The 16,134-nt window shown below is 34.0% G+C and overlaps 3 protein-coding genes across 9 annotated transcripts in view; 1 reads left to right on the top strand and 2 right to left on the bottom strand.

The window, feature by feature from the left end:
- The window catches only part of LOC122397399 (monocarboxylate transporter 10), a 40,499-nt gene that overhangs the window by 14,954 nt on the left and 9,411 nt on the right, over positions 1-16,134 (bottom strand). For 2 of the 7 annotated variants that reach the window (XM_043396540.1, XM_043396547.1), the window contains exon 1: positions 8,412-8,532. The exons of 1 other annotated variant lie outside the window; for it this stretch is intronic. The gene's annotated coding sequence lies outside the window, so the exon portion shown is untranslated. Of the gene's footprint in view, positions 1-482; positions 1,088-5,587; positions 5,703-8,077; positions 8,162-8,411; positions 8,533-13,870; positions 14,016-16,134 lie in introns of those variants that run through there. 4 more of the 7 variants (XM_043396542.1, XM_043396546.1, XM_043396541.1 and 1 more) reach the window with 4 other exon arrangements.
- On the top strand, positions 9,496-12,568 carry LOC122397398 (E3 UFM1-protein ligase 1 homolog). The gene is made up of 5 exons (XM_043396539.1): positions 9,496-9,654; positions 9,917-10,494; positions 10,584-10,730; positions 10,829-12,184; positions 12,303-12,568. The coding sequence occupies exons 1-5, from the start codon at positions 9,575-9,577 to the stop codon at positions 12,413-12,415; spliced, it is 2,274 nt and encodes a 757-aa protein (XP_043252474.1). The 5' UTR covers positions 9,496-9,574; the 3' UTR covers positions 12,416-12,568.
- Positions 12,737-14,017, bottom strand: LOC122397407 (transmembrane protein 170A). The gene is made up of 4 exons (XM_043396555.1): positions 13,871-14,017; positions 13,432-13,701; positions 13,256-13,361; positions 12,737-13,111 (listed from the first exon to the last, which is right to left on the bottom strand). The coding sequence occupies exons 2-4, from the start codon at positions 13,523-13,525 to the stop codon at positions 12,916-12,918; spliced, it is 396 nt and encodes a 131-aa protein (XP_043252490.1). The 5' UTR covers positions 13,526-13,701; positions 13,871-14,017; the 3' UTR covers positions 12,737-12,915.

Below are 16,134 nucleotides of genomic sequence, written 5' to 3'. Positions count from 1 at the left end.
CTAAGCTGGGGCGGATTCGAAAGACTTGCTTTGGAATTTGCAATACTTTCGTACCTCCTAACGCGCGATTTTTAAATTACTTATTAATATCTGAATTATTTTTATATATATTTTTTTAAAAGGACCTCAACCTATTGAAAAAATAAAATTTTACTGTTGCAATTTCTATTGCTCTTATCACGATTTATTGTGAAATTGAACGATAATTTTTTATAGATAAATAGACAGATGTTGCTAAAAAGTCTCCATCGTGGATTACTCGAAATAAAATATTGTTATCTGCGCTGATTAATTAATCATTGCGTTATTTTCGATCGTTGTGGAACGACAAATACAACAGTCGCCTAACAAATCGGATAAAGTTAATTTTTCACCGCGATAATGAATAGTAAAGTCCAGGTAGAAATCGAATAGTTTTTCGGTATCGACGAATAATTTAACAAGCGTAAATAAACTATTGATGGCTTTGGTCGCCCACTAACCGATTTTATTTGATTTGGTTGCCTCGCAATCGTGTCCCGTTCGCTCTAACAAGTCGCACACCCGCTCGCTCTAACGATTCGCAACAGACTCTCGCGAGTCCTGCTCAGATTCAACTCGCAGACACTTTTTCACGCGGGCGCGCGAGTCGTCGGCGCTGGGAACTTCGCTCGCGCTAATAGTCCAGTCGGTGGAGCAGTCCAGCTATACAGGGTGGCACCAACCGACCGTTTTCCCACGCAAACCAACAAATAAATCTACATTTTTCTTACCGGAGAAATGATTCCAATGGAAAACATCGATTTCACCCAGTTATACTTTTCGAAATGGAGTCTGACAACGTTAATAAAGGAATTCGAATGGTGGGGGAGTCTCCAGAGCGTCGTAAAAGCAAACTAATTTGTTCACTTTGGGACACTTACTTGGGTCGATATAACTGTCATTAAATTTGTTTCATCTTGTTTTACAAATATAGATGTATCACAGTTTCTGATTATTATTTTTGGAGTTTATTTTATTCGGTGATATTTTTAGTTTCCAGTTTTATTTTACGATTCTTTGATTGTTTCACGAATACTAGATCTCTGTAAATTGTTATACGCGTTGAAAGGACCCCGCACAGATCTTATGGAAAATGGCCCCCGGTTAACACTAGATTTACGGGCACTGATCGCACGTATATTTATTGATACCTTTCATGTTGACGATTACCTTAAAATGCGATTTTTCTTTTAATTAGAATCTGTATTCTAACAAACTCAACATAAGTTGTTGAAAAATAATATTTACGTGTTCTGCAATTTTAGATATGAAATCTGACATCCGTTAAATTGACGACTTCCGTAAATCTAGTGTTAAATTAGCTGAACTTTTGATACGATGCAGTTCATTATGTCTTGATGAAAAGTTCCGATGCTCGTAAATTGAACTGTTTCCGAGATACCGGGGAATCAAAAGTCAATAATAGTGCTCCTTATTCTAGACTACCACGTTTGAGCATATCTGAGTTGTACATTGTCTATTTATTTGACCCCTTAAAACTCAATAGTAGTACTGTGGGCCCTTAAATATTACCCCTAGACCCCCTAGAAAACAAAATTTTTAATTGAAAAAGAAATTTTAATTTCGAATGAAAGAATTTTAATTTTAATTTAAAAAGAAATACACTCGGATCGAAAAGTAACTGCGACAGAAAGCGATCGAGAAAAGGCTGAGAAAATGCAGCGGTACTGTTTCTCTTCCACGTTACGCCCAAAGGTTAATGAAAGATGATCGCTCTACTCGTATGAATACGATTTATTTTGATACACTTTATTCTTAACACCGCCACACCCGACAAAGTGGCGATCCGCGATTGGCGCGGAAATAAAAGTACAAACGTTACATTGTACGGCGTCGTAAACGTTGCAAATTTTGTTCGCCATTAAGAGCAAAGAGATCGAAAGTAAGTAATGGGCCGTCAATGCAACCTTCCAATGCGAACATTAAAAACGGTCGGGCCTAATTCAAACTAAATCCTTGAAGGTAATAATAATATAATAGAGCAAGTAAATTACGGTATAATGGGATGGGTACTTGGGGAAAAAGAAAAAGAATAACAACGGCAGAACTAAGGACGCTAAGAATCTTCGAAGGATGTTGCAATTTCGATTTTCACAGAGACAAATCAAAATAAAAGAACTCTGGGCCATCAGATATCACTAGATTCTTCTTCGAACGTGAATCGATTTTTAATCGATCGAATCCACAACGAGGTATTTTTTATACGAGCTCGATACAGTTTGATAACCTAAAAGAAACGATAACCTAGAAACTCCTGATGTCAGAACTTTCTGTACACTGTTCGTTCGCGATCCCGCCCAGTTAGGGTTATCACAGCATAATGTGAACCGGTGAACAAAATGTCTACGTCTCTCCTTTGTGTTATCAGCGTTCTCGGTTACCTAAAATTAGCGAATTCAAGATCACTCTCGCGGTAGAACTTGGAAAGCAAATCGGAAGATGACGCTTCCCTGCGTGCTATAGTGCGAGCGCACAACCGTCAGACGTACATTTCAAAGCGAGTTGTAAAACAAAAAGAAATTCCCTAGTATTACTCAACGGGATCTTTTTCTCCCTAGAAGAGTGATTTTACGGTTGCGGTTGAAATAAAATATGCATACCTTCTCTGCTGGCCCTGAGAAGTTCAACCGACAGATTTGTTCTAAGATTTATGCTGCGCGACGATAACCAAATTTGTCGAGAATAAAAAAAATTCGTAGTATATTTTTGTCTATATGGAAAAATTAAAATAGATAAATGAGACTGATTAAGAAAGAAATAGTTTAAGGTTATTATTCGTTTTCTAGTGACATCAAAATTGAAGAAACTTTGAGCAATGTACAGGGCTTGATGAATGTTTACATTAAAGGCTTCCTCAACGATTTTAATTATTTTGATGTACGTTGCGGAGGAAATATTCCCGAGTGTCCCGAGACAAAAATTAAACGTCGCTGGCGTTTAGTTTTTTAGATATCGTTTATGCAACTCTGTTAGAATCGACGCCCGAACGGGCTTAAAGTTTCGCTCGCGCGAGGATCGGGTTACCTGCTGCCAGGGGCGCCACCAACAGAAGGAAAGCATAAAGTTTACGATAGTTTACTAGGAAACCAAGCTCGAACTTCTCTGAACACGAATGACCCTGATTCACAAGTTAAACGTTGGAACTTGTAATTTGTTTCGGATGAATTGACGGATGACTAAACATTGATTCGTTGCAAAGATTCAGTGATGGGTCATTTTCAGCATAATTTGGAAACGACGCGAAATAGCCACGACGCTAATATAAAATGAAATATAAAATGGGCATTTGATGCACTGGTTGACTAGTGAAATAAAATATTTTTTCCCCGAAAATTGTCTGGATTTATAACCTATCTGCAAATGTACGCACAAACAGGGAAATATGACAACAAAAATTACAGAATCGAACAAAGTACGTAATTCATAAATATCTGAAACGTTGTTTGTGAAACGTGACGTTGTTTTATCGATCATCGAGGCGTGCTCTTTGCACAAAACCATAAGAATTGCGTCTTTTAACCTTGACATTAATCTGCATTCGAATTGAGTGGTTCGAGCTTGGCCCCATGTTGATTAACCTCCTCACGCGTTGCGCGCCAACCGTTATTGATAACAAATCCTACCTCTATGAGAAAAGGGAGCCACTATGACGCATAAGTCTAAGAGTAGACCGCTACGCTGCTCATAAATGAACATTCTCGTCGTTATTTATATTGACTGCATCAAAAATTAAATTGTCTTAGATCAGTCCAAAGAAAATCTTTTCTTTTTTACAAAATCGTTCAGAAATTTGATTTTGTATAAATTATTAAAAACAAAGTAAATAAATTAGAACGCAACGTTCAGGAAATTAATATTTGCAACGCCAATGCGGATGATGAAATTTTCCCCGGGCAACAAAAATCGTTAATTACTAATTACCTTTGTACCAAACAATTGACAACGGGACATAGACAACAATTACTCGTAAAATTTGGCAATTTACAGTTACTTATTCCGTAAACTAGGTAATTTTGGTGAAACACTCAACTGTATTTAATTAATAGAACAATTCCTCTAGAACGAGCATATTATGACCAACCATCAGATGTAACAGAGGATAAAATTTCTTGAACAATAAATCATAATGTAAGCGGAAAATGTGCCAAAGAAAGCAGAAAAATATCCATGTACGAACGTCCAAAGTCATTACGCTGTAAATAACCAAGGCAATGCTGGAACACGTGAGTTGAGCTCCATTCAACAATTAATCAAACAAAGAATGTTACTTCGTACACGTCTGCACGTGCAAAATATTCCATAATAATCGCACGGTCTTTCGACGAATTTATGCAACTGTGGTCAGTTTTAATATCACGAATTAGACGAACAAAAAATGCAAATAAAAATATAAATATGAAAAAAAATAAGATAAATTAAAGTTTGAACGTGCATTTAAAATACTGAAATTCAAGCGTACAAGAATACAAGCCGTGAATTTATATTTAAACCATTTTCACTTCTTTTGTTTGTTAATTTCGGGGATCTTCGAGAATCTTTACAGGCTGATAAATATATCTTTAATTTAGTTCACGGTTCGTTTAAATTTTCCTTTTCCACTTGGTTCACACTTTGGTAACGGTATAATTAATTTCGCTAATGTCTGCCTTTTTATAGGGCAAATTTAGTTATCTTTCGTTTTTGCGATACGATTTACGTTAAAATTACATTTAAGTGCATTAATGTAAGAAAATAACTTGACTTATCTTAATCTTTACGGGCACTAGCGACGCGAGGAAAGACAGTCTAGTAGCACGAGTGAATCACTATCGAAAAATGCTCGATGGTGGTTCGTGGCTGCCGGTCGGGATCCTACTACGTATTAATTCACGTAGACTTCCGCCTACGCGTGGCTGTCAACAGACACCCAACCACTTAAAGGAGAGGGGAGAGGGACTGGGTTAGCCCCGGGGCCTTATCATTCAAGGGGCCTCATTTTCTCAAACACTAAAATAAAACTTTAATTGCTAAAATTATAAAAGATTCATTCGACTGAATTTTTCTATAAGGAGAACGAATAACCATTTATTTCCATTGCATTATAAATTCCACTATTCGTCGGTTCAATTTCTCCGGAACAAACAAATACACCATAATCGTCAATAGTTCTAGACAAGAAAATTATTGAACGTGAAATTATACGGCACCTTCACCGAATGTATTCGCTAGCGAAAGTGTTATTACTTCAACGTACGAAATTAATAAACCCAAAGAATCGATAACGAGTGTATAGATTAATACAAATCCTAACATCCCCCACTCTTCCTCTCAAGAGGGCCTCTAATCGTCACGGGTGTAAAAAGGCCTTGGCCCGGCCCTGGGAAGCGATAAGAAATAAAAAGAAAGGTCCCCATGAGCAAGCCAGAAAGAGAAAGAGAAAGAGAAAGGGAAAGGGAAAGAGAAAAAGAGAAAGGAAGAGAGAGTAAAGGCGAAGCAAAGAAATTACGGAATGGAAGAGCGCAGACAGACGAAGCGTAGCGTCGAAAATAGTTGTCGTTCGTGTTACCAGTACGGTTATTTTTTCGTCGCGTCGAATCTTTAGTCCACGCGTTTCCACCGAGCCGATCGTCTACTTGAGCCGACGACCGCTGGTCTCTCCACCGATCCGACCGAGAACAAGGTCGAGCATAAACTAAGTTTTATTCACCAGCGAACGGAGAGGTCGAAAGTTCCGCGTTAAAAGGAGAACTAACGCGTCTAAACGAGCGATAAAGCGAGCACGAAAGCGATTGGCATAGAGGAAAAGGGGTATCGGTCGGAACGCGCGCGGTCTGTCCGACTCCTATACGCGCAGATAGAGCATCGATCATATTCGTATCGTTGCATCAATTAAATTCAACGTGGATCGCGAACAAATAATGTTTACGAGTTCTGTGACTTTGAATATTAAAATCTGAAATTTGACGGCTTCCGTGAATCTGGTGGGTTAAATCGACTTCACGACTGGTAGAAATAGACATCGATTGGTGGGAAAAATTGTACCGTCGCGGGGTAGACGATTTTTAACGAAGTAAACTGAAGTCCAAACATGGACGCCGCGTGGCTTCCGGGATAAAAAAGGATTCGTAAAGGCCGGAAATATTCAGTTTTATCTTCTGCGGTGGAACGTATTGATCAGGATAATGTATATTTCTTCTTTTTTATTTTTGTATCTTTTTTGTGTCAGTACGTTTAAAAAATTTGTTTAATTGTTACGTACATCCGAATGAAACTTTTGGTAGACGATAAATAAATTTTTGAAATTTACAATTAAATCGAAGAGTCGGAGACGCTTTATGGAAATAATATTAAATTAATTATTGTTAATGGGATAGCAATAGGAGATGCACTGTGGTCGAAAGTATAGGCACAGATAACGATAACGAGCAGAAGACTTTATTATATAAGGTGAAACACATAATGATCTGATACGTTGTGTCTGGACGCGAACTCGCGACGATCTGATGAACGCACGGCACGGTGCTCGTCTTAAGAACGGTTCGATTTAACAATCGACGATCGCCCTATCCGAAAAGGGCGATTGCACGCCGTGTGCAAACCACGACGTGTGCAACGCTGAACCGTTAACGGATTCCGTCTCGTGATATACCACGAACGGTTTCCTGTGACAACATTAATTTTATGCTTCCACCGTACAGGGTAATTACTCTATCTCGTTAAAAAATAATGCATTTGCTATAAGCTCATATTACATTTATGTATTTTACCAAAAAAACGGATGATTATTGAACGATCATGCAACAAACTTGTATTAATGAGTATATAAATCAACATTCACTGATTTCACAAATGAAGATACATAATTACTAGTGATAGTAGACAATCACTAGACGTTCGCGACAACATATACATATGTATACAGCAATGACGCATGGAGTATCATGTTGTCTGCAAAGTAATACGAGTCACTGTATAATTGATTAAATATAACACGAACAGAAGAATACCAACGGGTGACTCACGAAGGAAAGAAGAAGGACCTGCTATATTTTTTTTAAATGGAAGAGGGAATAAATTTGTTGTCTAAAAACCTAGATGAAGCAAAAAGAAGACGAAAATAAGAAATAGCGAACTAATGAAACGGACTAATCGGATTTTTACGATGAAGATGAATCCAACCACGACCTCGTTCGAACTATTTTTAATTATACGTTGTTTAAATCAGTCTGTGAAAAATATCCCATTACATATAATTAAGAACAGTCCGTATGACATTGTGTTTGTACTTATTTTTATCGAAAAAACCACGCTAATCCATTGATAACATTCTCAACAAAATATAATTAAAAAATCCAGCATTATGCTATTCAGAATGATGTATGACGGTGAACATTGAAGATTTAAGATGATCAAGGTGAAGATTTAAGAATGTTTACAGTTTAAATTAAATAATTAATAAACCACCGTAACTGCAAGAATGATATATTATCCTAAAAGAATGTGAACCCATTGTAAAAAAAAATAGATATTGCGGTAACAAGAAAAATATCCATGTACAAATACTCTGTTACAAAGGACGTAAACTAATCATAATAACGTATTTTTATATCATAATTGATAACGTCTATATCTCAAGAATATTTTCATTTTTAATATCCAATATGTTATAATATATTTCATATCAATGATACATTTTAATTTCCTGCAATACAGGATAATTTATTATCAATCCAAGTACAAAGTATTAATGCCTTTATGCGCATATCGTTCAAAGAAAAATATGATATGAATATAATGTAACCGATGAAGTCAACCTTATGCGATTCCATATTAAGGTAACCATACGGTCATTCCAATGTCTTTTTTCCCAATAATTCCCAAATTATGACCATTTATAAAGCTTCTTCTATAATTTACAATAGATGCATGATAGACATGTGATCTTTGATTAATTTAAAGCAACCAATTCTTATTGAACATCATAGAATAAAGTAACAAATCGCAAAAGATTTACACAATGATAACTACTAAACTAGAGATATAATTGATCATATACCTTAGTTACATATAATAAAGTAATAATAATAAAAGCATCTTTGTTGAAACCATGCTGTTCAGTCTTGACATTATTGTTGACAATGTTTAAACTTTTTACAATTCCACATTATCGAATACGAGCTAACAATCGCACAAATTTCGTAAGATAATATAAATTATTAACTCACTGACAAAACACTGTCACAACTTGCATCAGAAAAATTAGTAACATAAATTTCACTCATTATGTGTTAGCGAACAGAAAATATTCGAGAAAACTGATGATAATTTATCGATATAACCGTTATACACGAGAAAGCTAATCGATAAAGGGACATATTTACACGACTAACCTTATATTTTAGAATATTGCTACCACTTCAGCCTTGTCGCTGTAGACAAATTTTTTCTCGTTAAAAACTTCGCATTTCGTTATTTATTTTCTCTAATCCTACACGTTATGCACAAACAACAACATATTTAAACACACGTGTTTTCACGTTCAAATTTTTTAAATGTTATTCAAAAACATCTTCTAACAAAAGTTCCTAATTTCCTGCCACTATGCAAAATCTATTCTTTTTTTTTTGTATAGTGCGTGAAACATTTTTTAATATATGTGTTTTATCATTTTCATAAATAATAAATATTTATTAGCCTATCTATCTATACTTTGTCCAGGAAAACGATAATCTCGGTTAAACAGAACCACATGACTAGTAATAGAACCGAAACATCGGTTCTTTTTGATACGAATAAAAATGCATGTTCAATCAAACTTATATAAGTTATTATTTGCGTACAATAATTACAAATCTGCATTGAAAGAGTGAATGAGGGAAAAATAATATAATACAAATAAAAATATACTTATCAACCAACTACTGATTCGACTTTTGATACACCCTTGGATCAAAGACACAACGGACCAATAAGATTCTGTCGCGATCGTGTGGTTTTGTTCAATCAAATTAAACTCTTATGATAGAATTAAAGCATTAATAAACAAACAAAACAGAAGTTTAAAAGTTAAAAATTTACTGTCATTCGAACCCTGCTGATAACCCTGGGTATAATCATTCTGCACATCTATATCGTGCTGGATGAGTTGGTAGACTTAAAGCTGGTAACATTCTCGTCAAAATGTTCATAGTGTATCAAAATCACGTAGAAGTTGTGTCGTCACTGAGGACTAATAAGATTCAGTTCAACGGACAACAGTAGAAGTGTCTTAAATTCATAAAAAGCATTTCGACTCGATGGTCATCTATGTTTTAGAACTAGGTGCCAGGGTGTACTTGCGAGAATTGAGTACTGTTCGTAGCCCTCTGGTGATGAATTCGAAATGTACGGTCGCACGATCGGTATTGACGGTGTGTTATCTTATCCTAACAATTCTAACAGCGTTGAACATTATCGCAGACGAGGTATATGTCTGTGACATTACCAAGCACAAGTGTTTCAACGTAGCCGTATACAATCTGGTGATTGAAGTGGGTCAAAGTAAAATTTTAAAATGACTACCATGGATTGGAACGAAATTAAGAGATTGGCGGCTGATTTTCAGAAAGCACAACTTAGTTCTACTTTACAGAAGTATGGATCTTTTTCATAAAATATGTATATCTATATATACATTTTTGACGAATGTATTCTCTTCGGTGACATTTGCATCGAACGAAATTTAAATAGCTGTAAAGTGAAAGTACGATTTTTATGAAACAAAATAGATTCAAATTTATTAATACCCGTAACAATTCAATTGAGATATGCGCGTGTTATGACAGTTCGCTTTAACACACGACATTTCAAACTAGCATATTTTGTTACAATATTTATTTTATGTTTTACCGTACAGGTTATCGGAACGAAATTGTGTGGAAATCGTAACAAAATTAATAGAAAATAAACTTCTAGATGTATTATTTACTAATGACGGCAAAGAATATGTTACACCACAGCATGTTGCAAAGGAGATCAAAGATGAACTGTACATTCATGGTGGAAGAATCAGTTTAGTTGATTTGGCACGGATTCTTAACATTAATCTGTCTCAAATATCGAAAGTAGCGAATGAAATAGAAAAGAACAATAAAGGATTTAAGATAATCCTTGGGCAACTTATCGATAAAACTTATACGACTAAAATTGCTGAAGAAATCAATGATAAATTATCACAAAATGGCAGTATCAATGTGTCGGAGTTAATAATACATTATGATTTACCACCTAATTTCTTGCAATCGCTTATTGAGAAGGAGTTAGGAAAGACAATACATGGTAAACAAGATACACAAGATTCTAGAGTCTTTTATACAGAAAATTTTATAGCTAGAAATAAAGCTAAAATAAGAGGAGCCTTGTGTGCCATCACAAAACCTACACCATTATCGGTTATTTTAGAACAATGTAGTATTTCAGAAGGAATATTTTTCTGTGAGTAAATAATTTTAATTAATTGGATGCTTCGACCACAAAGACTATACAGCCTTCAGTGTTTAATAATATGTATTTATATTTTACAGCAATTTTAAATGACTTACAAAAATTAAAACAAATTCCTGGTGTTGTAGCAGGAAAACAAGGAACCTACAGTCTTTATATACCAACTATATATACTAAAAGCTTAAACGAATGGGTAGAAAATTTTTATAAACAAAATGGTTATTTAGGTTTGTGTTGTATTTTATCACAGAACGACGTTAGCGCTGCATTAACAGAATTTGAAATGTAATATTATATTTATCTGATTTTCTGTTTTTGTTACTAGAATACGATGCACTCGCGCGACTTGGAATATCAGACCCACCAAACTTTGTAAAACGTCATTTCCCAAACGAAGATATAATCTTCTTAGCCTCTGTCGCTGTTGGTACAACAGTTAGTGAACAAGTGGATGCAAACATTGAAGAAGCTATTGAAAGTGGATCTTTTATTGATATAAGCCCTTTTCTACCATCTGTATTCACAGAGCAAGATATGGAAATGCTTCTTAGAGCGGTAGAAAAGAAATTAAACAATAATACACACATATTTACAAAAACTGTGGTAATGTCCGACGCGTTCTTGCAATCATTACACAAATCGTTTGAGACAATGGCAGAAACAAAAGCTAGAGAAGCAGTGGCTAGTGGTCAATGGTTTCAGACAATAGCAGAAAACAGAATAAAATCTAAGTCGGCCAACTCGATAATCGAAACTAAAGGAGGTAAAAAGGAAGAACGCAGAAAAAAGGCAACAAGTGGTAAAGCAGGTGGTGGTAGTCAAGGTAGAGAAACAAAAACAAAATCTACTAAAAGGAAGTATTTACAAGGGAAAGGTCGCGATAGCGATTCGGATAATGAGAATTCGAAAGTTGCGTCAGGAAAAACTGAGATTCAATTAGTGCCTCTAGAAGTCATAAAAAACGAGATTGCAAAAGATGATAATTTAGCAGTAATTGATGATTTAGTAGAGGAATTGGCGTTATATTTGCAACCACAATTGAACAATCACGCACTGTCTATCGCAGATAAGTTAGCACAGAATAATAAAACTACGAATTTGAGCGAAATCGAAGAGCGTCTTAATGTTTTTATAACAAATATTAAAATATTCGACAAAGGCATTAAACAAATAGGTAAAGCGGATCAACCTGCTTTAACAAAATATTTATTAAAATCCCTTGGTACCGAGTTTGTGACAGAATTGTTTAAGTTAGCTGCACAACAAAATATGCTCCAAGCTCCCAACAATATTACTACAGAAACAAGACAAAAGATGTTACTTAATTTGCCAGCAGATGTTAAAGAGCCTTTAAGTAACATACATAAATCTGTTGCTGAAACATCTATTGATGATTTCTTAAATTTTGCAGAGGCTGCAATGGCAGCTTGTTGTCTAACATTAAAAAAATACGATAAAAAGAAAGAAAGACCATTCATTTCAGGGCACAAACAAGCTTTATTGGAAGAGCTTAATTCTACCCAAGATCCTGCATTAGCATTGCATTTAGCCACAAGTATATTATTTATTGCAACAACACAAAATGCTCTATATATGGCTGGAAGACATGTATCTACCATTCTTTCATTTCTTCAAACGCATTTACAACCTTCAACAATGGCCACACTGACTAAATACCACGGTATGATATATTTAATCATTTGTACGTTTTATTATCTAATACGATATTTAACACTATAATTGAGAGTTGTTAGATTGTTCAATAATTAATTTGAATGTAAATATTATTTATTTTACAGATATGGTATTGAAAAGCTTAACTGCTACAGACGAAGCTACAAAGCTTGAGGTTAACAAGGAACTGGAAACTGAATTGGTAGAAATTAAAAATATTGCAAACAATGTTAAATAACATTTAAAAACTGATAAACCACAAGAATGAATACATATAATTGTACATAAATATAAATAGTATTCATTGTATAAAATTATACTTAAGTGATTTATATTATGTTTTGCAATAAATCACATTGAGAAATGGGAATATTTTGTACTCGATAAATTAGAACACCAAATAAAAAAAAAGCTGTATACAAATAAATAAATAACCAATTAAGTGAAAGCATCCTCACAAACTTACAAAAAATGGAATATTATTTCGAACCTGAATCATGTAAGTCATAATGATAAAGTTTCAAACGATTTATTAACAATAAAAATAATAGGAGTCAACAAGTTACATGATTCACCTGGTATATCTACATATGTACAAGTTTCCATACACGCAATTATTTATCAGTAACATCGATTAATACAAAATAGTATTCACTTGCTTTTTTTAAAATGCTCATCATACATACAACATTTCTTACTAATCATATGTCTTGTATATAATTTGTGAGTTGTTTTGCACTATAAAGTAGCTAAAATTCTTGTAAATCCAACACATCCTGCCACAACAGTCTGCCCGATACCCCAGAATAACGCATATAATGGTGGCAGTGGATAACGTGATGCTCTATATACAAAAGCAACTGCAGCGGAGCTAAGAACTCCCGATGTTAGTGGTAATAATACACCCATTATTATAATGAGCAATGGGAAGAATCTTTAAATTAAAAATTACTCTGTTATTTTATGCTCTATGGAGTCATATGTAAAAGTGAATTTTCTTAATTTAGTATCAGTTTATCATTTGAATAAGTTAAATTAAATTTTTCTTTGGAATAACTATGGCATACGTTCTACATACTTTCCATATTTATGTTGCCGTAATGTAGCAAAACAGATTGCACCAGCTATGGTATGAACAAAAATGGAAGAAAATAGGGCCCATAAAAATATTTGATACCACATTTCTGTAACAGTTATATCAAAGGGAGTTTATGTTCCTTGCTGTAATGATTATTTTGTTACAAATTTACATACCAGCGAACGAAGTGAGAGGTGTATAAAATACATTGCCTGTATTTCTAAAATTAACTGGCGGCCGCAAAATAGAAATGTCTGTTTGCAATTCCATAATAAATATCTCAGAACTACTTTAACCTATTACTTCTACATTAATATTTTTGTGCACATCCATGCGACACTAAGGAAACTTATCAAGTTATTTTAATATTATCTATTCGTGTCTATAGACATGTAAGATTTCGTAGAAGATAAAATTTTGTGCACAGTGGCAATGATGAAGAAGATCTAGAACAAGAAACGAAATAATGTATATCGATGCAATAAAATTTTTCAGTAATATAAAATATTACAAGCAATACACCAAAGACAATTTAACGTTGGTTCATATTTTTAAGTGCATTACAATTGACAGTTCATCATTAAATGTGTAAACATGATCGAAATTTTAACTTACATTTTCATCTTAGATTTTTGATGTCACAGCAATTTACAAATATCCATATTGATCGGTATCCCTTAAACATTTAATAGGAAACTCTACGCGTATATAACATTCTATAACCATACTTAAATATTTTTTAAAATCGAAAACATAACAGTTTGAACTAGTCACTTCTTAGAAAGTCAAATTAACACAGAACACATGATTTGCCCGTACGATCCATAGTAATTCGTATTGTTACAGGTGTGTAAAAAGCTTTAAAGGTGTTTCGATTTTTGAATGGCAGAAAGCGAATCATCCGTTTCGTCGATGATCGAATTGCATTTATCGTTTAAATATGAAAGTGAATTTCTTTAACGAAGATTCGTTTACAGATTAAAACAAAATATTTAGACCGCGTTAAATAGAATAAAGAAACAAATCTTTAAGCCATGTACACATAGCATTTTATTATCTGATCTCGAATATTTTACTTACGGTTCGCTAACTAGGGAATTTAGGACTGTGACGAACTATATAGTTGATGAAAGTTGATGTCAGTGTTGCCAGATCGGGCACCGGGGGCACCCAGAACTGCTCATTCCATTTTCGTACAGTTCGTAGAGCTTCGGAAAGTTGAGAGAGAATGTAAATGCGAGCGTTTCTTTCTCGACTCGCCGAAATTCTGTGAGCTCGCGTATGCGTGATCGGGCATAGTGTGCGAAAGTGGGATGAAATGTTCTGGTGCCCGGTCTGATAACATTGGTTTATATCATTATACTCGAAAAAAGCGTGCGTAAGCAAAATTTTTATCATAAAATAGTAATAAAATAATTTACTGACCATGGACAATAAACCATCAACATCTAAATCATCTCTTCACAAACATTCTTTCGAATACCAAAAAGGACGAAATATGCAGTATTACCAAAATATAAACATGGTTAGAGGTTATGTTTACATAGCAAAGCATTCTGTACTGTGTGTATACACATATATATATATATATATATGTGTATATACAATGCAACACGTTTGTTATGATCAACTAAATAATCAAGACGCGTTGAATAATATAACATATAATATCTTTGATATACAAATTATTGTGATAAAATTATTTGCAGATTTTACAAGAAGTATCGAAACACACGAAACAACTTGACAAGAATTTTAAAAGTCTAGGAGTAGATATTACTACTACAGCCGAATTGATTAACGCAATTGAAAAACATTACGATGAATTCGTTTTAGATAAGTTCACCTAAATAATATATGTATATTCAATATAAAAATTTTTTGTGAAACTTGCACACGTATGTTAATAAAGTTTTTATAAAACGTTATCAGATCTTCTAAATTACTAAAAACACTGTACTATAATTTTTATTTACGATTTACAATAATTTCAACGAACAGCGATATTTTTTTTTTTAACACAGTATAGAATGATCGATTGAAAACGGTGCCACTTTCCTTCAATCATCCTGAAAGATAAACAATCCACTGATTGCAGTTCGTGATTTTAGATTATCACAGCGGCAAATCAAATCGGCCGCGAATAAAACTAATGAAAATAATGGGCGGAAATTGAGATATGTACATTCCATTCAGAATGCTGGGGTATGGGGGCCTTTACGTATAAAAAAAAATTGTTTATGAAAGCACGGCACATTGACAACATATTAAAAGCGATGGATATTGTTTTATCGTCAAATTTTCAATTATATTATTTCTTTTATACTTGTTTTCTTCGTGCAAATATCAAGAACATCCAATTAATTCTTTTTATCGTTTTCTGCTTAAATAATTATATTCTTTTTTTTTTACGTTTTTTTAAGATACATCAGGTAAACTCCGTTCAGGAATGTTTTATAATAGTTTAGCTTGAATCCTCATGAATTTTTATTAGCTTCCAGAAACGAATTATTAACGTACATAATTTATAAAATGGTTTTTGAAATGGAATCACAGTACAGATTATTGTACATGATTTCAAAAGTCCAGTACTTTCCAGGGGTAATTTGTTTCATTTGTCATTAATTAAGGGGGAGGCTAGGGAGTCTGCGTCTCGGGCCTCGTCCTTCAAAGGACCCCATTTTTCCAAATACTAAAACGATCTTTCAATTATGTTCGATTTCCTAATAAAATATGTTCAGTTTGATATTTCTGTCAAATGGATCTCGAAATGTCCAAAAAGATTGTTTAATTGTTCCAAAAGTTACAAAAAATTTATTAACGTAACTTGAGGTACTAAAAATGTTGTTATCCTGTACATTTGTAATGGTAATGCTTTC

The sequence above is a fragment of the Colletes gigas genome, unplaced genomic scaffold (genome assembly GCF_013123115.1).
Source record: "Colletes gigas isolate AHSC1104 unplaced genomic scaffold, ASM1312311v1 Colletes_gigas_Sc00009, whole genome shotgun sequence".
Taxonomy (NCBI): domain Eukaryota; kingdom Metazoa; phylum Arthropoda; class Insecta; order Hymenoptera; family Colletidae; genus Colletes; species Colletes gigas.
Note: the sequence above shows the minus strand (reverse complement) of the source record. Positions and strands in the feature narration are given on the sequence as shown.